Source organism: Falco naumanni, chromosome 9, assembly GCF_017639655.2.
Source record: "Falco naumanni isolate bFalNau1 chromosome 9, bFalNau1.pat, whole genome shotgun sequence".
In the NCBI taxonomy this organism is placed as follows: domain Eukaryota; kingdom Metazoa; phylum Chordata; class Aves; order Falconiformes; family Falconidae; genus Falco; species Falco naumanni.
Window position 1 is genome coordinate 43737910 of NC_054062.1, and position 26984 is coordinate 43764893.

Consider the following 26984-nt stretch of genomic DNA (forward strand, 5'->3'; position numbering starts at 1 on the left):
TAACGTAGCACACGGCCCCTGTGAGATAGTACAGTGCTTTCATCTTTACTTTATAGACTCTAGGGGAACAGAGGCTAAAACGTTGTACGAGAATCGGGCATCTAAAGACTACAAAACTGTACCTAAGAGAGTGTATACACTGCACCACACTTTTTCTGCAGACTGGCCACTAATTTCACCTTGGCTTCTGCAAAGCTTCTCCCAGGTGTAAAAATAAATTATTACAGAACAGAAGATTTTCTCCTAGTTTTCTTGGTTGTTTTTTTTTAAAGTGTGTTTACAATCATTTCATAAGCAACTGAAAAAAAAAGAGGCTATCCAGGTACTGTGAAAAATCAGTGATATTATTAGCCATACTACAAAAAAAGACTTTATTCTTGAGGGCTGTAATAAAAGGCATAGCATTTGCATGGTTTTCCCATAAATACAGCAAAAATAAGGGGAGAAAAACCCCAACCCAACCCCAAAAGTGGTTTCCAGGCAAATTCGCACATGTAGATGCACTGGTACAAAGATGTCCCTAAGCTGCAATTCTAACACAGAAGTTCAGGTTACTTATGCTACTATTGAATCTAGGTACTAGGAATTTAGCCTCATCTGCATGATTGTAATCCTTGACCAACAAAAGTGTCCTACACTAACAACAATTTATTCTATTTGTGATTTCTTTAATGTGATCCTGAGGGAAAGAAAGGCTTAAAAAGAACTCCCAGAAACACAGAGCGCGAAATGAACGTTTAATCCTGTCTACACTTACTCTTCAGTTTTGGCCTTGACCTAGGCTCTACAGACAAGAAATACAAATACTGCTCCTCCACTTCATTTGGTAATCAAGGCTTCACATCTTCAGCTTCTTCTAGCATCCCTTAATGCTCACATTTTCTCTATATTAACATAAGCACTTTGTGATTCTCACCTGGTATCAGGTGGTATAGGACATTCTCCCATCTACAGCTACAGCCGCTAGACAATTGCTTTGTGTACATTTCAAACGACACTTACAAACCAGAACATCAGCAAAATGTTTTCAACCTCAAAAAAGCCAGTTGTATTTAAATGAAGAGTAAGAAAACGTCTGGTGAGAGACATGTTGTAGAAGTTTATCTTTAGGGCACAACTTGAAGTCTGAAAGCAAGGCCACTTGATCTGAGCACAAGTTTGAAAACGAAAGCGTTGCTTCACTATGCACCAGGCAATAGCAAAGACAAAACCTGAGTTTATTCAGTACTTGCTGTAATTACAGATCCCCTGTTGTCTGCAGTGCTGTTCAGCGCATGAAACAGTGTAGTACCTCCCTCAATGGTAACAAGCATTTCAATTACTAGACCTGTCATGTGGTACATCTGTACAGACTGCCACTCCTACAGGCTGGGCTGAGACTCACCTATGAGAGAGGGTGGGTTTCATGGAGCTCATAGAGTTCATGGGGGGTTGCATGGGTAGCTTCCCTGGAGGATCGTTCTGCCGGCTTTTCTGGTGGCGAAGCAGCAAGAGCCGTCCCAGCTCCTCACACCACGACGAAAGCAGTGCTGTGCAAACAGAACAAAATGACAGTAAGCGCACGACTGAAGAACCGGCACAGCCGAGTGCAGGCGCGAGCTATTGTAACGGGAGTCACCATCTGAACAGCCAAACCCCAGGAGTGAAAAGCTTGTCCATGAACCACCACTCACATTATTATCCAATCAAACGGAGTCTGTAATTGCCCTACACTATCATTATAATGTTTTTACACAAGTTTCAAACATTCTGCACAGCCCAGGAGGCACGAGAGAACTTCTCTGAGCTGAGCGGTGCAGAGATGAAGAATGGATGAGGCACAAGGACATGGGATAGCTGTTGTGAGTGTAAAAAGACAAAGAAGAATTCATTTTACACTAACAGAAATGTAACAAAAACATACAGAAGACATCACTCACAGAGGGGAGCAAAGAACAACAAAATCTCTTTTCTGTTCGGCTATTTTTGTGCAAAAGATTAATTGGAGAGGCATGACGAGAAACCCACATGCAGGAATTCCTTTCCAAAACTGCTATCAGCTACCAGTCTTGAATAGATAAAGAGAACATGGCCACACTGATGTATGGACACAAAGTTAGGCACTTAAATCTATATTTGACCCAGCACAACCCCTAAATGTGTATTGCCATTATGTGCCTAATCTTCTGGTCAATGAGGGTAATGCTGTGCTTACAGGAAAATCACGCTTATGAACTATGAAGATGCAGAGATTTCCCAGAGGGCCGAAAAGCTTGCAGCTCCCTCTGAAGGCGTGAAAGGGGTCATTATCTCTGAAAACGTGGCCTCTCCCTTACCCACCCACACTCGGAAAAGATCAGCCCCTGTTACAGAAACCACCTACTTGGCAGTAAGCAGAGCCCCAGAAAGTGACGGTGGGTGAAATCTGGCTCCTGTGAGCGCACCACCGAAGCCTCCGGCAGCCCCTGACTGAGCCTCAAAGCTGCCTCTGATTCCAGCATCAGAAGTGGCTCTGGTAAAAAGTCACCAAGGTATGATGCAGTGAAGAGTTTCACCGGAACGAAGTGCAGCCTAATTGCAAAATTCTGCAGTTGAAGAAATGTTCTCAAGTGGAAGCGCTTGGGGTTTCTCCTTCTTTAAAGTATGCTTTACAAAACCCTCAGAACAAGAAAACGCTTCGTATTTAATTTTTAACCAAGTGTTTTCCTGAGGTGTTATGAACCGAACACAAATCAACAGATTGCACAAGTAGGTGAGAACCAGAAGACTACTCAAAACCCAAGCTGCCACAGTGGTTTGGAGTAGGAGAGCTCTACATGTAATTTCAGCCTTGCTAGTTTGAAAGAGACAAGTGCAGAATTCTCTAAAATTGAGGCTTTTATTTTCCTTTATTGTTTTTCTAATGGTTGTCTTTTCATCAAATAGCATAATCATAAGCAGCAGCAAAGTATCATTTCAGGACACGCCACCTTCTTTTTCCAGCAGCTACTCACAGGTAGCTACTGGTATTAACACATGCTTAGAACAAATTCCAAGGAGATTAACTGTAAAGTCATATTTGTATGGGGAAAAAAAGGAACCCGCTTTGCCAAGAACACCCACAAATATGATTTTTCAGTACAAGAAACAATTGGAATTGCTGAAGTTTAACGGCTACACAAGAAAGATACTTAAAGCCCAGGCCACTCCTGTGAATTAATCACACATTTGGACAAAGGAGAGGTAGTAATTTCATTGCATTTATCAAGTGGAAGGTCAAGTGTGGTGTTTAGGGAGGCATTTTAGAGCTCTGGTGTGACAAAAAGGGGACACCGCTTCTTTATGGGACTAAATATGGTCACTCGGAAATTGTCAGCCTCACATGTAGCCTACAGAAAGCAATCCCCTGAGCTCTGTGAAACGTTCCAGCAACGAGTGTCAGTCTAAGCTGCTTCTCTATTAGCCAAGGAATCTGTCAACAAGCATTTGATCAAATTATACTCACCTTTTATCCCTGGCATATCATTACTAATGTGTCAGTGACAAAGGCCCCCCTCCCCCTTTCCCAGCTGCCTGGAGATACAAATCCCTGCCTCGCAGGGTTTCTTCCTGCACACCATGGCCACTTGAGCTCTGAGAAACACGAACAAAGCGTTCTGCCGAACGCTAAACGCAGCCGTGGTGGGGTAATAGTGGATGCTGAGCACTTCCACAACCGAGTGTAATTACTACGGCATCAAATGGAAATCGTCCATCTTAAATGAGGCTTTGACAGGAGGAGGGAGCTGCTCCTTCTGTGCACCTATATGCACTTGACAAATAGGATAGAAAGCAACAACCCAATGGGTCTGAGGGCAGGAATCTGCAAACAAAAGCCAAACCTGCTTGGAAAAAAAGCAGAGTAACTCCCGGAAAAGGAATATGCCAATGAGATATGCTTTGGTGAGGTGGAGGCAAGAGAAGATCTTAATGAGTTGTTGTTATTACTGATATCCAATACGCACATTTATAAAGGTGAAATGTAAACCATCACAGAACAAACAGGTCCTCAAGGTAAGCCGGGCTGTTTCCTTCTACAAGTTATTTGGAGAAGACTCGTGTTTTTAGGAACTAAGAGACTGTAGGTATACAACAGCAAATTTACTCATCCCTATCACAGCACTCATTACAGAGAGGTTTAACCTTTCCTCCCCGGGGACATTTCGACTCATGTACCATGTATAATAATCACTCTCTTCCCTGTGTCAGTGTTTGTGCATGGAATGAAAACGGAGACGTTTGTAGCCGCCGTAGGAGTTACCAGTCCCCGTCTACCCAGCTCAGCAGGAGCAAGAACCCTCTAAAGGAGTCTGCACTCCTCTGCTGGAAATGGTGGTCTCCCTTCTCCCCTGCCCTATCCACCTCCACTGCTCCACCCTCCGCTTGGTAAGATGAATATATACACACACACACACATCTGGTACAGCTGGCTTCTGGAGAACATCACTTCCTGGGCTATTCAAGCAAGATGAAACAAACTCGAAATGAATTTACAGATTACACTATTCATCTTTAGTGTACTTAGTTACTGCTTTTTATGCTGACAGTATTAGGCGCATCTCAACTCATTTACACTCAAAGCACGAGAAATTCTGTATCATACTATAATGAACAGATAAAGCAGCAAGCACAAAGGACAGCTACAGATGGTGCCAACAGTCAGTCTCTCCCTCTCATAGCACAGCCAAGCAGCTGCTTTTTCTCCCCCCCTCTGCCCCTCCTCCTTGTACAACAGGAGCACAGATTTTGCAGATGGACCATCCACACTGTCTCTCGCAGCCTCTTGCTGCGGCAGCTTAATGATCAGATTTAAATCCTGCTCCTGTCTGCATTGCTACAATGTCCCTTGCATATAATGATGTGGCTTTCCTGCTCAAGTCAAAATCAACTGTTGCAATGGGGGGAAAGGAAAAAATCCTTAAATGCACCCCCCCAACGCAGCTAAGGTGTAAAATACAACCTGGTTAATACACCACAATTGACATTTTCAATCCCTGTTCAGTCACAGAGGGCTCTGCCAGCTCATGCCAAAAGACGCATAATAATGGCAATCGAACGAATGCTGACAGTTTAAGTGTATTCACACATTTATTTGGCTTAAAGGGACACACTCTGGGATGATTGGTGCAATATTTGACCTACTTTTCTCCATTTGCAAAACCTGTATCATTCTTAATGGGATTGCCTTTTACTTTAAGCGTTGATGTATTTTCATAGGAATAAATCAATACTGATTTGCTAACAATGACTGTGTTAAGAAACCAACACAGAAATGAGCAGCCTCAGCTTTCACATTTGTGAAACAGAGAAAAACAGGAAGATGTAAAAAGAAGAGAAATTTCAATTAGAGTAGCCCAAGGGGTTTCCCTAAGGAAGCAAGAGAAAAAACCTGTTCAGAGATATTTAGCTTGCTGCTACGCGGTCCCATTTTTGTTTCTTCTTCCTCTGAAGAGGACCAGACGTTGCAAGAGTGTGTCTCAGCACAGAATGTGACCGACCTCTCCTTAAAATACTCATAAATACTCCCACACACCCAGAGTTGGCCACACTTTATGTTCTTCTGGATGCCTCCAATAGTTTTAAATGCTTTCATTGAAAAAATCATAAGACATCGCAATGTATCCACACTGGGGACAAGGAAAGGGAAGAAGGCTGGAAGGCAAAGATTTTTATTTTTTTTCCCTTCAGCCGGAGTCACATTTCAAGCATTCCTCTGCAACCACAGAGCTAAGCCCTGTTTGAAAGAGAAAGGAAGCAATTGTTATTTAATCCCCCACCTCTAGGAGCTAGGTCTTTAAAAATGTGCCAAATATTGCAAGATTTACAACACAATTATTAGGATCGACACAATTATTAGGATCAGCCGCATCCCCTCATCCCTGGTACTGTTCCTTTCCTGTGAGATCCCTTTTGTGCTGAAAACCTGCCAGGCAGTAGGGGAACAAAGGCCTCTGCTGCCCCTGCTCCAGGGCACCTTCCCATCCCGAAGAGCCACGTGAGCCCATTCACCCAGCAGTAGCATCACAACCACTTCGGAAGCACTGGGCCCTTCCATTAGGAAAACCAAGAAGTTCGAGCTGGGGGAAGCCAGGGATCACGTCCAGGCTGCCCACACCGCTTCTTACTTCTTGACGACAAATGATGCTGGCGTACTTGCAACAGTTATGTGATGGATGCGATGACGCAGCTCAAAGGATAGTTTATAGCCACAGCATCCAATATCAGTGCAGCCCACTACAATCCTTTTTGGGTCAGGGAGCAGAAAGCGGAAGGAAAACAGGCTAAGCGATCAATGCTACCCCATAGATTCACTAATGCATTTCATCAGCTGCATCCACACCAGCACCGATAGCTGCAATCCTGTAACTGACTGATTTAACTCGGTGGTGCAAAGTGCCATAGTAAGCATCTCCAAGTGAATGAGCCAGTGGGCTCCCTAGAAAGCAAAATACAGAGAAGCGCGGTGCTAATCTATTTACCTATTATGATACCCTAGTATTAGTTACAGCTTATCACCTCAGTAAATCGCTGCCTCTTGTTAGGAAACATGCTTAAAGGTGCAGCAAACTGTTATTTACAGGCAGACACTGTATTTACAGCCACAAAGACAGGTGAGGAGGGGATAGGACAACAGCTCAGTAATTTCAATGCCTTCTGCTTCCCGGGAGACTGCTGGAGGAGCACAATAGGATTACCGCTTCCTTGCTGCAGTTAAGCTGCAGTAGATAGTTCAATAGGCAGACTGGCAGACCTGTAGTTCTTACTCACTGCAATGAAAATATTAGGAAAAAAGGAGGAGTCTGATTCGGAGAACTATCTGTTCAGCACCATCTCGCTAGTTTGGTTTTGTGTCTCAGAAGGAAATGCATTTGGCTGAAAAGATGTTTACAGCACAAGTAAGAAAATACAGCATTTTTTCACAATCATATCTGCTAATTTCATATTGCTCCTAGAAACAAATTCATATTTTTTACATGGAGAATTCCAGATAGAGTGGAATACAGGGATACCGAGGGCTTTCTATCCTCTTCCGTATAGACTGCAATCTAAATACAGTTTTTATAAATCATCCAGTGAGATAATCTGGTGGGGTGGGAAGGGAAGCAGCGAAGAGGAGAGGAATGGAAATAACTATTGTCTTGGTTATTTAAGAACGTTATTATTTTTTACACAGGAAAATGGAGACTATATACTGTTTGGAAAAATATATGACAAATGTTAACTACCTAATGCTCAATGTGTTGTAGTGTTAGACAAATAACTTTGATTGCATTATAAGGACAGAGTCTTTGTCCACAATTTTGGGAAGCAGCAAATCAGATGTTTTCCTCCTGTTTGGAAAGCCATTTTGCTTTTAAAGATCTGGGAAATGGAGAAAGAGAGAGAAACTTGTCATCTCAAACTATTTCAAGGACTGATTTTCCTGCAGCTCTCCTCCTCACAGGAGTACTCCAGCAGAGCCTGGCAATGGCTGGCTAACCCGTCCGACAGTCAGGGCAGGAAAGCAAGGCCACAAAGGAAACAGAACGGATCTATCCATTAGGAGAGAATCAGAGTATGTGTTTGCCCCTCCTCTTCAGATCTTTCAAGGTGTCCTAACCCTGCGACAGACGAGCCCTACCTCTGTCATTACACAAGCTTCTGCTCTCTCTCTGCCTCAATGCCGAGTGCACAAAAGGAGTATACATAACGCCAACTACAAAGCAGAAGTAGTCATTTCTCAGCAGTCTGGCTGTTCAACACGCACTCGCCGCAGCTCCCAGGGAACCCAACCCCTCCTCCCAGGCCCACCTCCCTGGCTGCCAGCAGATGCCCACCCTGCACACAGGGGCCCACGGCACAGAGCCAGTGCTTGCTCCCACCTCATCCCCGGAGGCTTACACCCCAGCTGCCTGCTTTTTTGGAGCAGCTGAGGACTGTGCTTGCTGTTCTCCATCAGGCAAAATGAGCGATGTTAGCTTAAACAGTCTGAATAAGCAAGCTGGATTAAACCGACTGACTTCACCTGAAGTTAAAAGCCCCAACACAAACATGCTCTGCTAGTAGAGTAGTGAGGTGTACCGCCTCCAAATGCACGCAGGTTTAAAAAGTGCTAGTGCCAACGACCACACAGCAAACTGCATGGAACTGAATTCCCCAGCAGAGCAAAGGAGGCGGCTGCTCAAACCCTGCTCTGGGAGGCATGAACCGCCCCGCTAATCGCAACAGGAACACAAAGTCAACACCCACGGTTCCATACTGTGAAACGGGGTATGGTACGTGTTTCTACCTCCAATCTCCAAGAAATGCCCTTTATCACCAATGCCTCCTTCATTGCTACAGCTGTGTCCTGCAGAAATACCCAGCTTTGCCCCAGTAGGATCTATAATGCGGTTACATATTATCATCAAAAAGCCAAACACCACACAGGTATGTAGCAAAATAGATAACCCGGGGAATGCCTAATTAAACTGAATGTAATACCAAATTAATTAACAGAGGTTCTGTTCAATAAAACCCTTCCTGCGAACGACAGAGTTATCTAGCATGCACTTGCGAGGCTGCTGCATGAGAGTGACACTACGTAAAAGCCTGGTCTTGAGTATGGGTCCAGCTTGCACTGGTGTACCTTCAGCTCTTCACAAAGACACACACACACACACATATAAATATAAATATATATATATATATAGGCTTCCCCAAAAGCTCTTGCCAATTGGAATAGTACATGCAAGAGACATGGATTTGAATACTGCTGTCCTTATGCCATGACTTCAGTGGAACCGGGATTCCCCAATTTCTTTCTACACTTGCCAAAACTTGGCAGAGCATCTTACCAGATTCACTACATTAACTTTGAAGTAATACATTACAAACCCAGCAACAACGGCTCAATTTGGCAAGCACAAAACACCCTGCATGGATCCAGATAAAATACGTAAGCATCTCATTTAGGCTTAGCTGTACCCACGTTGCTACATCCGAAAACATGCCCCATTAAAAAGACAAGACAAAGCTGGTGAAAGGCCACCAGCAAGTGAATCTTGGATACGGCTCTCCAAAGGAAATGCACTCCAATAGCATTAGACTCCTTGTTTTCTTACTCATCCAATTGTTCGTTTTCACTGCTTAGATTTCAAACAACAGTGTCTTTCATTATTGCTGTATGCTTTTATTTTGCGATGCCAGTTCTAGTCATCAACAGATCTCACATGTAATACAGCCATCTGAAAAGTGGAAGTCACTCGCTTTAACCCATCTTTGGCTAGGTTCAAAGCGGTGACCTGTAGGTGAGAGGCTCCGTTTCACTTAATCCATCCTGAGCCCTCCAATTACTACGGCAAACAACTCCTGAGCTAACATTGCCACTAACACCCAAAAGTCCTAGAAAAAAATACCTGAGGCATTTAACCAGAGTTTGAACACGGGGAATCCCTGCACAATCAGTATGATGATGGAAGTCACAAAAAGGGAAAATCGGGTTGGCTATCTTCAATACAAAAAAAGGAATAACTGCAAAATTGGAAGTTCAGTTTCCAACTGAGGAAAATAACCCAAATGATTCAAAAGGACCAAGAGGAAAGTAAAAAATGAGTAACAACCAAAATGGATTTGTCAGGAACAAATTGCACGCACACTTCTTCTGCACCTTCTTTATGCTAGCAGACAGGAGACCTTGAGCACAGATTTGTTTGATTTTAGTGAGGTTTCAGTGCTGCTTTACATGACATTCTTACAAATAAATAAGGGAAATAAGGTCTAGCTGAAGACAACACAAAATGGCTGGAAACTTAAGCTTACTGAACTATTAAACCAATAGTAAGTAACAGAAACAAGCATTACCAGATGGGTCTTTGCAGGACTTTGTTCTGGGTCTGAAATTACTGAATGCTTCATTTACGGGTAGCCACAATGCAGAAGATAAAGGGCTAGAACATATTTGCATTGGGTTCGCGTGGCCAGGCTCAGGGGGATGACGACACGGATGGAAGACAACGACATGGTCTAGAGGGGTGGCTTCTGTGAGAAGCTGCCAGAAGCTTCCCCCATGCCCGATGGAGCCAGTGCCAGCCGGCTCCAAGACGGACCCGCTGCTGGCCAAGGCCGAGCCCATCAGTGAGGGCAGGGTGACACCTTTAACCGCCGCACACCAGCGACTGCAGCCGCAGAGAGGAGCCAGAATGTGTGAGAGCAGCAGCCCCGCAGCCCCCCAGGCCAGCGCAGGAGGAGGCAGGAGATGCTCCAGGCACCGGGACAGAGATTCCCCGGCAGCCCGTGGTGCAGCCCACGGTGAGGCAGGCTGTGCCCTCAGCCCGTGGGGGGTCCATGGAGGTGCAGGTCCCCACCTGCAACCAACTGAGGACCCCGCTCTGGAGCAGGGGGATGCCCGAAGGAGGCTGTGACCCCGTTAGTCTACCCACCAAAGTGTTCTGGGCCCATTTGCAGATGATACAAGCTGGAAAGAAGCATCAGTTCACTGCAGAAGTTTGGTGTTGAAGCCATCTTGAAAAGTAGGAGAAACAGTCTGAAACTACGTCCAACAGGGACACGTACAAAGTATGACACTGTGCACCTTGCCAGCAACAGGGTGAGAACCGTCTCCAAAGTCAGGAATTCTCAGAAGCAGAGCTGAAGGCTGAGCCGTGCTGTGCTGCCACACCAAACTCAGCCACGTGCACATGGAAGCCGAGTCTCAAAGACACACAGTTCTCCTTCCTCTCTACCCCACCACAATGTACAGCCACAGAAGGGGGAGACAAATCATCAGAATGACTAGGAAAAAACGCTATCAATATAACCTCTAAGAAAAGATGGCATGGAGTAGGGTGCTTTGTGTGTGTCGGGCTTTTGGTTTGTGGGAGGTTTTTTGCTTGGGTTTTTTTTTTGAAGAAGGAAAATTGACAGCAGTATTCCAATTTACTAAGTAACAAAGCATTATCCATATCCACAGTAGAAACACTAAAATATAATAAAGAAGGAGAGAGAAAAGACACCAGTTAGGTAATAGGAGCATCCTAATGCTCCTAAATACCCTAAGGGGTAAGCTGAGGAATTTCCATGAGTGGAAATGCTGAGGAAAGGTCAGATAAACATCCAGGGAGAACCCTTTCAGGGATTCTTCAGGCAAGGGGGCATGGCATAGAAGACTTTTGGAAGTCTTTTGCAATCAAATGAATCTATGATTGTGAACAAAGGAATTGCAATCAAACAGCCCACATCGGAAAAATATTTAAATCTGGTTTGTATTTATAATTATTCCAAAAAGAACAGAAGTGTAAAAAATATTTCACATCTCAGTTACAGAGTGGAGAGCTCCTGCAGGGACTGCTGCACTGGCTGTCCAGCTACATGGCTTGCTGGCTACGTTTTAAAGATGAAAGAAACCGAGAGCAGGTGATGTGCTGAAGGTCACACCATTTGTGACACAACGAGTCCCAGAACAGAGTGGATCATACACCTTCCTCTCTTTGCAAGGAAAAACCACAACCGCCACATCAAGGGGTTACTGCTCTGTGCCCGCAGTCTCTGTGCCTGCCATGGAACATTTTCAAACAACAACTGTAAAACATCTGGAGAGGCTTTCAAGGAGGGAAAAAAAAATTACAAAAACCACACAACCAAAATTTATAGCAGAAACGTGTTTCCAAAGTTAACATTGCACAGCCAGAACTTCTGAGAAGGACCAAAAGCTATTTTAGGAACTTTAGCTTCTTGGTTCTACAGTCTCGCTCTTTGCTTTAATTTTACATTATTTTGTATTTTTATGGGAAAAGAATGTTTTATCAGGTGTCCTCAGAATTTTTTTATTTTTGTACGATTCATGTAATACAGTCTTTGCCAACTTCTCTTTTAAGGGCTGAAGGAAAAAAAATGTGTTAGTTTTCTATGCTGGGGGTTGCACGACCATTTTTCACACTATACAAACTTTGTACTTGACTAGAACTAAGCTGAAAGTGCTCTGACCCTACCCTTGCATCTTGTTTTTCATTCTGAAAGAAAAATTACAACCATGTACAAAATAATCTCTATGTGCTGAACATAAAAACAGTTAAGGACATCAGCAAAGGGAAACTCAGCCTACAGGAGTTTTTAACTTACCTATTTCTGCTTGAACAATGCAGAGCAGAGAGGTGTGCCTACACTGCAATTTCAAGGCAGCAATGTTTCCCATCTCACCGCCCAGCTGATGCCTTACTTTTCTGACAAAGTCATTACATCTCTTTTTTCCCTCTGTGCCCCACCAACTCCACAAACCCTGTCATCTTCTTTCCTTTACTAGCAACCTGCTCTGCTCCTCTGGTACCAATCACCTTTTCTCAAGAACTGCCTAATTAATTAACATTCAATTAACACACCAAAGTTAAATGCCAAATAATTGTTCCCAAGCTGCACTGGGAACTTGGTAACTAATTTGAGCAAGAGACGGGCTTCTATACCCTGAAAGTTCATTTCTTCTAGCTGCGTCCATTAGGTTAATGGGCATTTCTCAGCTCAGACATGGTTGCATTAAAGGAGCAGACTTTGTGAGCCATGGATGCCCTTGCTAAGGCATTCTCATACCCTTTAAAACACAACATGCACTATATGTTTCTTTTATTTATTACCAAGAAAGCAAACCCAGCGAATCATGTCATCTATGCTGTTACGATTAGGGCCACACAGAAAACTCAAGCTGGTGTAAAGTAAGAAACATATAAATAACCCTACCCTGATCTTCAGATTATTTTGATTGTATTTTCATGGTACAGTGTTCAACAGCAACAGTGCCTTCAGGTAGCCTTGTCTTCTGCTGTCTGTGCCCATGCCCCGCTGCGCCTTGCACACTCCCAGCTGTGCTGAAGCATCTTTTTGTATGACCACTCTGTGAACCTGACCAGGAATCCTATCTGGTTTTTTTTCTTTTTTTTTTTTCTTCTTTTATCCACGCCCCCCAGCATTTATTTGGTTTTGTTTTGTGTTTTTCCTCCAGCTAGATGAATTCCCTGCTGTGGCTCAGAGCCTGGCCCCAGCACCAAGGCTACGGCACTCTGCAGAGGCGGAAAGCAGCCAGCTGTTTCTCTGCACAGGCGGTATCCGAAGACACGGCTCCAGCGCACACGTACACGCCTCAGTTCAATTAGCTGAGCTACAAGCACACAGCGGTTTTGAACACGAGACTTCTTTATCTAAAAACCCAAGTACGAACATTAGTTTTAGACAGATTAGAAATTGCTGTTTCCTTGTCTTCAGGGGAATGTTTATGGTTTTACATAGGTAGAAATAGGTTATCTACAGAACAGGGGAGAGGTGAAAAAATGAACACGGCTAATTGCTTTTTACATGCATCTAGGGAAGAAGTCAGGAGAAATCACAGCCCACGCTGATTTTTCAGTACCTTTCTTTTCTCTGCCTGAAAATAAAAAAGGAAATGGGGAAGAGGGAAAGGGTTATTTGTGACTATCTCATCCTATGGACATTTACAGAAGAGCAGCCTGCCTAAATTCTCCCAGAGGGCATCTGGCCCCCTCTCCCTGTGCACAAGTGCTAGAATTTCAGGACTGGAGTGCTATAAGATAATGCCATCACTGCTCTTGCCATCTATAAATAACAACTGCATTTGGATCCAGCTGAGTCACGTGGCAAAGCTGGCCAGCAATACGTACATGTGTGTGAGCACGCATTTGGAAACCCAAATAATTCTAATAATCTTGCATGAAATAAGCTTTAGCTTTCCAAATTTAGCTCTGGTCCATGCAGTCTCTGCGGCTCGAAGAGGACTGCTATTATTTTTTTTTTTTCAACACTGCTCTTCCCTTGGAAGCTGCTGACTAGGGCATTAGTGGGGTATTGTGCAAAACCGTATCATGTGCTGCTGCGCAGACAGACTGCTCGGAGAGGCAGACAAGAATCAATTCCTCCGGCAGCTCTGCTAACCCTCCCTCCCCTCTCATTGACATCTTATCTCAGCCACTGAAAAGGCGAATGGGCCCGAGTGAGGCAGCCGTGGGGAGGGGTGGGCGGGTGAGAAAGCGAGACAGACAGCACAGCATGGATGCCACACGCTGGAACAGTTTTCCGATCTCGCGCAGAACTGCAGCACGAGCCTTCCCAGCCTCCTAAACATTTCAGACGGGGGACTGGCACGACAGAGAAAATGATACAATCCTAATGACACACAGAAGCAGGTTTTAGCACCAATTTTCTACAGCAAATCTGTTAGAGCAGTGCAAAAGGATGATTAATTTTTTTTTTTTTTTTAGAAAAAATTACATAATTTGGATGCTTCAACAATCCCACAGCATTAGTAACAAACACAAATGGGAAACCATTTCAGATGAGTTGTATGTGACTCCTCAGGGCGCCTTCCGGGAAAATGACTAGAATACAACCTGACATGACCAATAGAGCCTACAAAAAACATTGTTTATCCAAGACTATAAAACCCACAAGACATGATCAGGGGTAAGATTTTCATCTTCAGCAGCTAAAACTGAAGAGAGCATATACCAAGGAGGAGAGGAGGAAGGAGGAGGGAGGGCAGCGAGGGACCCAGAGGATTTCCCAAGACTTCAAGCCCCGTTAATTCTGCAGAGCTTTTCACAGGGACAGCGTTTCTGTTTTACAGCCTGTAGAAAAGCAGAGTTTACACCAGCACTGAGCAAACATCCTGTCTAAATAGCAACCACGTCTATTTTATGTTCCCGGCACATCTGGATAAGAAGAATCAAAATGGACATCAGAACTCTAAATATTACTGTAAAACACACAGTAAGATGCTATCCAAGCAGATGGGAAATAAAATTCTCCATTCTTGGTCAGAACCATTTTGGATTAGCTCCGGCTCATACTGAAGACAGTAGAAAATACTGTAAACAATTTCAGTTGCAGGAAGGCTGAATCTCTTATATTACATCTACACAACTCTACCAGTCTGATCCCTTTTTTTTTTTTTTTTCTTTTAATATACACCATTTTAAGTGTACTTTACAAAAGGTAACTTCTCCTTTATACATTGATAAGTACTTTCACGTTAGTCTAGCAGATAATAATTTTAATTTGAGCAATGTAAACTAAGAAATTATGTGGGAAAGTGGCTAGAACAGAGGGCCAAAACCAAGAAAGGTGAGAACAAAAGATAAGATAATTATGTTAAAGAAAGCTAAGGTTTCTGAAAGGTTAGAGAGTTGCATTTATTGCCTACAGACTGTGCCTGGCTACTTAACCGTCTGGGGACGATATAAATGGCCTTTCACAAACACATAAGAACTAGCTCCTTCCACAAGGAACTTGAAAGAAATGCAGTAAAAGTTCAAAAACGAGATGGCATGGGCAAAAATTTCTCAGGGAAATTAACACAGGAATGTTTTCTGGAAGAAACTGGTTACTTGAAGAGCTTGAAAGAAAGAAGTGGTTTGCAGCCACGGGTTAGGAAATTTTCTCTAAGGGGAATTGACTGAAGTAACTTTGAAAACACGAGGGTGGAGGGAGAGACAAGGAGAACCATCAAGAGCACCAGAAACCATCAAGAGCAATGGGAACAAGGACAGAGGGAACAAGGAACAGACCTGAGGGCGCTGGCTGACTGTTTAATGAGAAGGGAGAATGAGTAATGACATGGGCTCCAAGAAGGCGTGATTTTGTATTCTTTTTTTCCCCTGCATACTTTTGGTTCCATATTTTACTTTGAGAACAAGTTTCTACTACATTTTCTTCCTGCTTAGAGCCCACGTATGTACCTTGCCACAGAAGAAACCCCCCCAAAAAGCCAAACTGTCCAAATTTGGCCAAATTCAAATAGTACCTGTGATACCCCATCTAATCTTGCCTACTGCAATATAAATCTGCATTAGCAGCCTGCAGTTTGGTGATATGAAAACTAGAAATTCCAGCATTTCAAAATTTCACTTTTTGGATCATTTAATTGACATTGGCAAAAAAGCTATCCACAGGAATTGCTCCTGCTTGTATACTACACACACACACCATCCTTCTACCTCTTCATTAGCACAACACTCCTGGAAGAAAGAAAGAAAGAAAACTGCTGTTGAGAACACCTGGTTTGCTTTCTCTTAGATTTTGTATTATTTGTTAAGATTAATTCAGAATACCAGCTCCAGTTCCAAAGGCTGTAAAAGAAAGGGTAAAAAAAAAAAAAAAAAAGAAAGAAAGAAACAAAAAAAAGGCAGGCAGTACAGTTTGACTGTGGTGTTGGCCAAAAAAAAAAAAAAAAAGGTAACCCCTCCCCCCTTTTTTTTAACTTCCTACACAACATAGTTGTTCTCCCTCTGTCTTCTGAGTCATATCTGTTCATGTTACTAAGAAAGCCCCACAGAGCCAATATCACTAGGGAAGAACAAGATGTATTTTCAACAACTCTTAGCTGATTCCAGCGGCTGCAAAACCTTTATTTGCAGAAATGATAAAAAAAGCAGCAATAACATTGTGAATTTCAGGTTCTAGATACCTTAATTCATGAGCCAGGGATATACGGTGTGGAAAGGTAACAGCAGACATTGTCTGTCCGTCTAGCAAGGTAACTCCTGAAAGATGGCACTGTGTGTACAGTACTTAAAGACATGAGGTCAGAAATGTTACCAAAATTTCCACCATGACCACAAAAGTCCCATGTATTAACACCAACACAAAAAACCTAAAGGTAGTTAAAAAAAAAAAAAAAAAGAGCGCGGAGTGTTTCCACATAGCAAAATGCTTCAGTTTTCAGGAACCAGGATTCAAAACTAAAAATATGCCCATCATAACAACTGTCTTTAACAACTATTTTGTAGCAGTATCCTAAATCCGGTATTTTTCAACTGCAGAGTTTGGTGCTGCCATGTGATCGAGCCCATGCAGTCTAAAAGACACACAAGTAAACAAAGCACTTCTTTTATCTGCAAGTCCCTGATAAACACTAGCTAATCCTCACCTAATCTTGCGAAGAGAACATCATCCTAGTTTTACAAAGAGGGAAGCTAAGGTAGTGACCTAATCCTCTGGGGGGAATACTCAGGTTAGAATGCCAAAGAGACTGGTTATTGTCTAAAGGCACAGTGAAATCACACCTAGTTGCTGCCAGGGCGAGGGACTCCGAGGCTACTGACTGGTAGGTCTACGTGAAAATTTCTGTCAGTTCTGATACATTTCTGCTGCCAAGACTATCCCCACTCCTCCCTGAGGGACCTTTCAGGTAACTGCTGACAAAAAGACCAGGAAGGAGAGAACGGGTTTGGACATCAACATAGAAACAGGATCTTCATACCCATAGAGCAGGGTCTTGAAAGGAGAGGAACTGCTCTGGAGGAGGATAATGACAGTCATTAAGGACATACATTCACAGTCATCCATAGCATCCTGAAGCAGAGAGGATCAATGCACTCAACATCAGATGTGGGATTAGAGCTCAGAGGCTCTTTTCCTAGCCTGGATGCAGCCCACTAGACCATGCTAATCTGACAGGAGGAGTTCCTGCAAGGCAGCTGAAAAAAAGCACAGATCCATGTCGCAGAAAATAAAACAGGGATTCTAAAACCCCTTTGCAAATACTTGCCCATGCAAATGTGCTACTGAACGCTAGAGAATAAATAATAACAAAGTGGCAAAGGCTAAAAATCTTTTTTAAGCGGACTTCCAAGGACACGCACGTGCTGGGAAAGTGCTCGACTCTGCAGCCTATTTGACACCTGGAACAACGACCACAGAGAACTCCAGCACCAGCCCAGCAACTTGAACCAGAGAGGGTTCAAAGCTGAAGCCTAGGATCAAGCAATCAAAGCTTTAAAGTGAAACAGTCTAGTTCACTGCAATATTTATAAAAGGTAGTACCTCAAAGCTTTCATGAAGTACTGACTAAGCCCCTGCTATTACAGACTGGAATAAACTAATAGGGAAGTTATGTTTAAGGAAGCCTGGTAAAGCAGAAATGTATTTAATCCTGGAAAAATCTAGGAATCAAAAAGGATAGCAGAACACAACATGGGTAAGCCAACATAAACAGTTCTGTAAGGTAAAATGGATGCATTAAAAAAGGTATAAAGACTTCCTAACGGAAGACTGGAAGAATGTTGCGTGAGCTACAGCAAATAGTACTGTGGGTACCACGACGAAACAAATGACAGCCTTCCATCAGACAGGTTCTTGACTAACAACTTTCTGCAGATAGGCACTGATTACAAAAACCAACCAGCAAAACCCACAACCTGCACCTCTGTGGACTAAGGTGAGGGAGAAGAGTACATAGGAAGCACATTCACGACACTAATGAGAGAGAACCACTGAGCAATTAACAAAGACAGCTGTTATCTCCTGCAACGGACACTGCTGTGTTCCAGACATGTCATGAGGTCTTTACTAAAGACTTTTATTTAGTAAAGGTGAGAAACTACCGAGGATCAAACCAATAGTCTCTTGAGTTCAAGGAATATTTTCATTTGTCTTAGGCAATGGAGAAAGTATCTACTTACTTTGTCAAATGCACCTTGCAGGGGTCAGAAAAACCCTTTCCAGTGTTCGGACAGACAACATCAGCTCAGAAACTTTAAATCGAATAATAATCTTCCATACATGTAGAACCAAACCCACAGCAATCTCAAGCCTAACATAAGTGCAGGTAAATTATAATTAATCCCCAATTCCAAACAAAGCTTTAAAATACAGGAAATGTTCCTTTTTTAGGAAGGACTACTCAGCAGTGTTTCATTGGGCACTGGTGTTTTCCAAAGCCTTCGTCTGCCAATTTGATGGTACACTGGAAATTTTTTGTTAATTCTTTGGGAACTTGCATTTGATCAAGACAAAAATTTGCTACCTAAATTTCGCTATTGTAACTACAAAGAGGCACAAGTGGCATAAAGATCCATTAGACAAGCATAATCAAAGTGCAAAAAAAAGCAGCATTAAGTAGTAAGGTGGAAGAACTGACGTATGTAACTGCTCCACTCTGGAGCAGAGACTGTCTCTTCAAATGTGTTTGTACATTCTGATTTAGACAGGAGCACTAAACCAAATATTAACAAATAGTAATGGCAAATGCCTAAACCTCAGTAAAACAGCACACCTATAACTGGCATTTTTTTAATGGTGTTAAGAATGAGGATCATAAAAAAAACACCTGTCCAGTGAAATATTAAGAGTGCTAGTGCCTGTACCTGGTGAAATCAAACAGCATTCTAAATTGCTATCAGAAACATTATGTTATCATGTGCTGGCTCACAACTTGCACCATGCAGACTGAGCAGTTCTGGGTTTACCCTGTTCAGTTAAGAACTCCATCTTACGGAATGCTTTGGCTATTAGCAGTAAACAAGACGGAAGAGACCAGTGACACTGGCTACAAGAAAAAAAGTTAGCTGCTGTTACCTCGCTTAAGACATGGGAAACACAACTGGGTAAGTCAAAGACTCAACCGAAAACAGTGTGCAAGAAACATAAAAAGTGAACAGGTGAAAGAATGCACACAGTAGGTGAGGACATGATTCCCACACAATAAAAAACCCCACAGGAATTGGCACAAGCAGCAGGAGGACACTGCTTAACTTGTGCTTGGAAACAGTACGCTAGGCAAACCTGCAGATCTGCTCAGGGAGGACGGGAGAAAGGGGGAGGAAAAGCAGGAGGGAAACGGGGGTGGGTGGGCCATGGAAAGTGAAACAGTCTCATGAGTTCTCCCCCATGACGCCCCGCTCCTGCACACATGCCATGTCCCAGCTTGAGAACCCCTTGTTTACCAAGACCAGAAAGGAATGAGCATCCCAAAGGCCCTGGCCTGGGAGGCCACCAAACCCCGCCATGGCCGACCCCGGCGGCAGGCTGAAAAGAGGCTTAGGTCCACGGAGGAATGAAAGCAACAATTCGGGACATGAACTGCCCAGCTCCAGGGATTTTATTTTAATTAGCTCACAGTACTTTTACACGTGTAGAAGTTATCTATGGTGATTTCTTCCTACAAAGAGTAATTACAGTGGGTTTTTTGAGGATTTACAATTAACCCAAGTTTTCAGTTACAAACAAATTGAAGTCTAACTGGTGACGACTGAACCCGAGAAGACTAATGTATAAAAGCACACAAACACTTTGGTTCTTTAGCCAAAAGCTGATACAAGGCTTCCCCTCCTCCTCCCCTTATTCTGAGGGGTTTCTGTGATTCAGAAAGCAGACGGACCCCATCTAGATTAGAATAAACTGACACTTCACTAACTGAAAGCTGAGCCAGAGAGAGCCATACCTGAGTGAACCCTTATTACTTCTATAATAACACCAGACAGAGCTCCAGGCCACCCAGGAGGGATGCGAGGGGGTGCATCCCTCTGCATGCACACTTCTAACTAGCTAACTCAAGGAATGGACAGGCAACTGATGGAATAAACGGCACCAGCATTTTTTGATCCTTAAAAGAAAAATTGAGATGTTGTTTCATGTTATTAAGATAAATTCCAACTTCTCTACTGCTATCAAAATGGTTTCAGGTTTTACAGCTTGCAGTACTAGAAAAATCAACTATGAATAGTAATAATAATGAAAAAATAATTTATCTCAACACTTAAGCTGGGTATTACTCCACTACTTGCAAATTAGCATTCCATTTTGCACAGTTACAGTGAAGTAAGTTGCATTCAATCTATATTGGATCAGTCCAACAGTAACAAATTCAAAATTGTCCACCTCGGCAATCTCTCAGCTTCCACGCCGTTTCAGGTGGGAAACACCTAATACTTTAGATGGCAGAACATGCAAATGTCCTGAGAAGCACCATAGGACAAGTCATCTCTTAGTGTAAATGCTATATTTTTTCTGATGGATATATTATGCGTCTGAAATCTGAACTATCATGACTAGACACCACCGACAGTATGCCCCATTTCTGTTTTCAGTGGAATTCGTAATAGCTGCCAAACAGGCCTGGCTTCACTGGTGCTGCCTGGCTATGCCCGCTCAGCTGGTAAGTCTGAAAATGCTGGTTAGCAGTCAAAGCTGGGAGCAGTTCAAACATGGTCAGCCATGAGGAGGTCTTCTAAGATTTTCTCTTCTAAAGCCAAGGAGGTCCCTTGTGAGTACTTGCAAACCACAGTTACTCAGCTGCGTATCAACTTAGCCAACTCTGGGTAGTTTGTTGGGTTTTTTCTTAAAGAGCAACCCCCGCCCCGCGATGACTTAGCTACTCAAAGACCAACATCTTGCCAAATGGGAAACACACTATATCTAGAAGGAGAAGGTCAAGAGAATTTTTTTTTCCATAAACAATGGCTTAGCCTGTTCTCTGAAATACATATATAGTTTTTATTTATTTATTCCTTCTTTCCTTCTCTTTTTTCCTTTCCCATTTTTTTTTTCCCTTCAGATGAAGATGCCTACTTTGTTAGATTTCAGCCTGAACTGTTAAAACTCAGCGAAAGGATAAGGACCCAAGAACAATCTCGCTATGAGAACAATGAGCCCTAACAATCCTGCCTTGATTAGCAATACACCTAAAATTGAGTTCCAATGTTATCACCTACCCATGTAAGACTAATTAAAAAAAATGCTCTGACAACCACTTCAAATCCACAAAGACCGAATGGTGAAATTATCTTTGCTGAAATAATTTTGGTACTACAATACTGCTTAGAGCATACAGCATAAAACCTTGATGAAGACTCCTGCCTGGTTATTTATTTTGGTCTGTCCTTGGTCAGGTCAGCCTATTCCTGACTATACTTCATTTGAAACAAACAAAACAAAAATAAATAAATCCACAAAACACCACCCTTCCCTGGATACAATTTCCCAAGTAATGAAACTCAGCTCCTGTAGGATAGGCATATTTTAAGGACTTTACTTCAAAATCCCTTTTCCTCTTCTTCCTCACAGGTGTTATGAACCATTATGGTGCATCCCATAATTCCAGTTCATACAAGGTCCTGGGAGGCCTTTTGGTGGTGGTGGCAGGGATGGGATAAAGTTCTGGTTGCACCTACAAGCTGTAACATGGGAACATCCCCACCAATCCTCACCAACATGCAAAACACGCTGATTTTATATATATATATATATATATATATATATATATATATATATATATATATATATATATGTAGGGTTTTTTTTTAAACAAATTTAGGATTTCATGATAAAGACAGCAGTGATGTTCTTTGACATGACAACCTCTGCTTAACTGGAGAAAAGCTCCAGAAGAAACCCCAACCAACCAATCTCCCTCTCACTGGCTTCACCTGCCTCATGCGATCACTGACCCACCAGCATAGTTCAGAGACCTTGGAGGATCTCCACACCTGCTGAAGCCCCGTCCCCCTACTTGTGTACCAACAACAGTTCAGCACATCAAGCTGAAAGCCATACAGCCCATCCACTGCCAACGGGAACAAGGTCAGCGTCTCGTTTGCACGAGGGTAGCAAGCAGCTGCCCCGAGTCAGTGGGCACCTGAACGGGAAGCCTTTGTACTGTCAGCCTGCCAGTGATCTTCTCTCAGCACTTGACAAGTGACACAGCGAAGAGGTGGGACCATATTAAGCATCCACGCAGGAATCTTAAGCTTACAGCTGTTGAAAGAAGAATGTCATTTCACAAGCGCTGTTAACAGCAGTGCCACCTTGCAGCCTTTCAGTACTCTGCTCCTCCCACCACCTGCTCCCACCTCCATGAGCAAACTGCAGAGACCCACTGACCAGAGATTTTCTTTTTTCATCTCTGCCACTGATGCCACCGAACAGACGCTACTTGTACAAGAGGGATCTCTTAATTGTAATAATATGTATTTGTTTTACGTGGCCTCAACTTGCTGAACGGCAATTTTCACTTTTAACAAAAGTTACTTTAATTTTTCTTGAGACATCTTTTAATTTTTACAGGAAACCAGACTTTGCAATGCAGGTACCTTGAGAAATGATCGACAAAGGCTGTAAAACCATACTGAAATTGAGAAACACACACTTTTTTTCAGTAGTAGGATGAAACAGAACTGAAGCCAAGCAAGCTGGTACCCTATACCAGATCTCCACTGGTTCCAGAAGCGAAACCCAACATATTTCATATCGAACTAGGTCCTGAGGTCACAGAGGGCCACATACTCAAAGAAGCTGAGCATGTGTATTACATTAATGATCTTAATTCAGGATGAAACTGTACAATTTTACAGCATTATTTACAAGTTGCAGTAAAAGGTAAAGAATAACCATCTGAAATATGATTCACCTTTGACTTTCCGTGCAAGCACGAGGCCGTTCTCAGTAGGAAGGTAAGAAGCCAAAGAATGAAGTTTCTGCTGAAACAGAGGTGCTCTAATTCAGAGGCTCAGTGGAGCCTCACTGCCCAGGAAGATTATCTGCAATACTACTACAGACAAGACTAATTGGACACTCATGTTTTACTCAGGCCCTCAGATTGCTTTCAGGCTATCATTATATTTTTTAAATAATAAAAATAAATAAAACAAGCACAGAAAGTGTGCTTTGGAGAAAAGCCAGTTGTAGCAAAACTTGCTTTGTCTGTGAGTCCAAAAATACAGCCTCCTTCACTCACAAGAGAAACTATTCATGGACAGAAAGAACACTGCATAATTTGTAGGTCTTTGCAGGGTTTTTCCCCCGACCAAGACTCCCTTTTCCTAGAAACAGCATGAGCCAGACAGAGCTTTTTGCCCCCCTACCAGTCTTGAATGTTTTAGGTCTTGTATGAGTGAATCGTAAAGAGCTGTGACACAAAGTTCAGTTTAACCAACTGCCAAACAGGAAAGCACTCATTACGCGTTTAAAAGCATCCTTTGTGCAAATGACTACAGTAAAGCATGATGAATTAAAAAAAAAAAAAATATCCCACACAGGCAACATGACCAAAGCCCATCTATCCAGCATGGTGCAAACAGCAGGCAGACAATACTGTCTCCTTTATCTGCTTTCCCAAACTGACCTTGTTGATCTGCTAGATTGTGAGGCTGTGTACCATTTTTATAAAAACAGAGCACTGGGACAGACAGCTGACTTGCACTGGAATGTCAGCAAAACCCCTGCTTTTACTTTGCCTGCAAGGCTTTTATTGCTGACATGAAATCTTGGAGTCTTACGAACAAGACATTTGAAAAGTTTGTTCAAGGAGAGGTGCATCAATTACTATTTGTTAATATGGACAGTTACAGCACCAGACAAGAGCTCCAAGTGTTCAATTTACCGTGTGTCTTACAATTACAGAAGATACAAATTACTTACACTCTGCATTGGCAACAGGGCAAGCAGCAGTAACGAGAAGTACTGTCCTTCTCCACAGCGCACTGAGTTCAGCTGGTCATTTAACCCTATCGCTTGCCTTAACAGTGAAACATCTGAGGTGTGCCGAGTCCCAGTTTCAAGAGTTTCTTATCAGTTAACCTCAATTTAATACTCAGAAACACAAAACTGAACATACGACAGAGGTAAACCCATACAGTTCTTTGAACATGTCAACGAAGAAATGCCTGAAATGAAGCTTGTTCATGCAACTCAGCTGCCCTTTTGAAGAGTCTTGGTCAAAGTCCCTGGCAACAGACTATCAAGAAACTCAGTAGTCGTGGGATCTGTAGCAAACAGCATTGTCATACTCTTGGAAAGGCTTAACAGAAAGACAAACAGAATCAACAGTTCTCAACATCAGAAATGGTTAACATGAGAAGAGAATCAATATAATGTCAAAAATTAAAGGTGTTTAATGTGTTCATCCAGTCTCTGGAAAAAGAGTTTGAAAGCCATATGACAGAATCTGAAGGTGACACATTCCTAGGTTAGAAAAAGACAAGATGAGAAAGAAAAAAAAAGAAAGTGTATGGTCAAGTGGATGCCACGCTACATTCTGTTTTGATGGATATGACTATTTGCACCAGTTTAAAACATGAGTGGGTTCTAAACGCATCCAACCTTTCAGGGTAAGGGCATGGCACTGTAAAAAACCTAGATGAAATCATCATTATATGGTAAGAAATTGAAAGATGGGACATAAGAAGGAAATGGCAATAATACTTTAATTATTGCTACTGAAGTCAAAGGCTCAATGTTCAATGGTATATAGAATATAGTTTTGGTTTATCTGCCTTAAAAAGCTAAGCAAATGTTAAAAGATCCAGAGATCAGCAAACATGACTGAAGAAACACAAATGACACCTGAATGTGTAAACAGTAAAAAACTGCATTCTTCATAAAGAGAGGAATATAGAAACATCAAGCTACATGGAAAAGATACACTTGACAGGAAAGGTTTCAAAATTATATTACTAGTATTCAGAAATGAATACACGTTGTCTACTACTGCTAGTTTACTCCTTCACACAGCTCAGTGACGTTCATGGAAATCCATATTACAAAACATCTACAAAGCCAGGAACAGAGTGGAAATCAAAATAAAATTAAGCATTTTTATGTACACATGCTCACTGACATTAGAGAACATAAATGACATAAATGGACATTAAACATTAGCTCTTGTTCTTAAAAATATAGCAAGTTTCACACATTTGCCAATTGTGACGTCTAAGATCAAAAGTGGAAGAAAAAAACAAGTCATTTTCTGAAATGTAGGATACTAACTTCAAAAAAGACCCAGAAATTATTCTTATCTAATGATTCTACTCAATGTTTACCTCCACAATGAAAGCAATGCGTATAAATTTTCTTGTATTAGTTAAAAAGGCAACAGGCTTAGCTCAAAAAAAAATGACAAGCTGAAAAATCAGGATTAGCAAACTAAAGGCCAGAAAATAAGAACTGAATCATACAAGCCTGCTGCCTATACAAAGCACTGGAGCAGTGCATTTTAAATCAATCTGTTCATCCCAGGCAATATGTATATTGGGACAATTATTTGTTTTCCTTTCTCCAATGTTTAGTCACCATAAAAACCATCTACATGAAAACAGCTTGTGCTTTACAGTTCTGATGAAGCTCATAAAAAATTAATAGAATGTGAAGAAGGAAACACGATGATGCATAGAGATTATACGTCCAAAAGACAAGAGGTATGTGCAGGTCTCATTGATAATATGCTTAGTTCATTTTCACATCAGAGGCAGCATTTTAAACCTAAAGGTTGAATTATAAAATGCCTATCAAGAGTCACGAGCTATCACGTCAAAACTAAAATGCACATGAATTGAAGAGAGAGAATTTATTCAATAGTATCTCTTTCATTTACGGGGAACGGGAGAAACAAAATGAACTCCTCTGGTAAAGTCTTGAGTGTGCTCAGGCGAACAGCAAAATCAACAGAAACTACTGCAAAGATGGGATTTTATCTGCTAGGTAGGATTCCAACTGCTTTTCTGGGGCCAAGGATGCTGACATCACCCTCTCCATCACAAAGCAACCTTTTGGTTTCTGGGCAGATGAAGCACAGACCTTTGCGTCAGGCTTTCAGCCCCGCTTGCACCCCCAGTTCCACACGTGTGTACTTCTTACAGTGGGCCTGAGGACTTGACTGGGCCACTTAACCACTGCAGCTCATCGAGGAGGATGCACAGAGCTTATCCCCGTGCTTCATCCTGTAAAGCCAAGTGGGTTATTAAGCAGACAACCCCGTGGTAAATTCGCTCAAGAGTTTTCTCAGCTCATCTGGGATTTCCCTACCTTCTCCCAGCAAACTTACACACAGTATTGTTCTTGCAAAATTGTGCTGAATCAGGCCAGTGAAACTATTTTTCTGCCTTCCCAGCAACAGATGCTAAGGTGTGTACTAAATTGCCTTCTGATGTGTTATTTACAATACACTATTTCCTCCTAATACCTTAAGATGAAGTGTAAACACACAAGCAGCAGCACAAATCAGGTTAAAACCAATCATAGAGAATGTAGTATAAACCCATGTTTCTATCATAAATCCTGACCTTATGTTATCAATGTGGGAATCAAACTCTGATAAGCAACTATAAAAAGGCCTTTTTAAGGTGTCTCATTTATCCTCCTTAATCTTAAGACTGCCTCTTCTAAAACACATTATGAGAATACGAAATTATTGTGAGCTATCGCTCATTAATACCAAGGGTTGGGGAGGAAAGAGAACTCAAGCGTGGGTAGCAAAT

At 42.4% G+C, this 26984-nt stretch overlaps 1 protein-coding gene across 10 annotated transcripts in view; it reads right to left on the reverse strand.

Moving 5' to 3' along the window:
• Positions 1-26984, reverse strand: part of ZMIZ1 (zinc finger MIZ-type containing 1) — a 359666-nt gene that overhangs the window by 52030 nt on the left and 280652 nt on the right. For all 10 annotated transcript variants that reach the window (XM_040605424.1, XM_040605427.1, XM_040605425.1 and 7 more), the window contains one exon: positions 1385-1529. In XM_040605424.1, coding sequence (XP_040461358.1) covers positions 1385-1529 — 145 coding nt within the window. The remainder of the gene's footprint in view (positions 1-1384; positions 1530-26984) is intronic.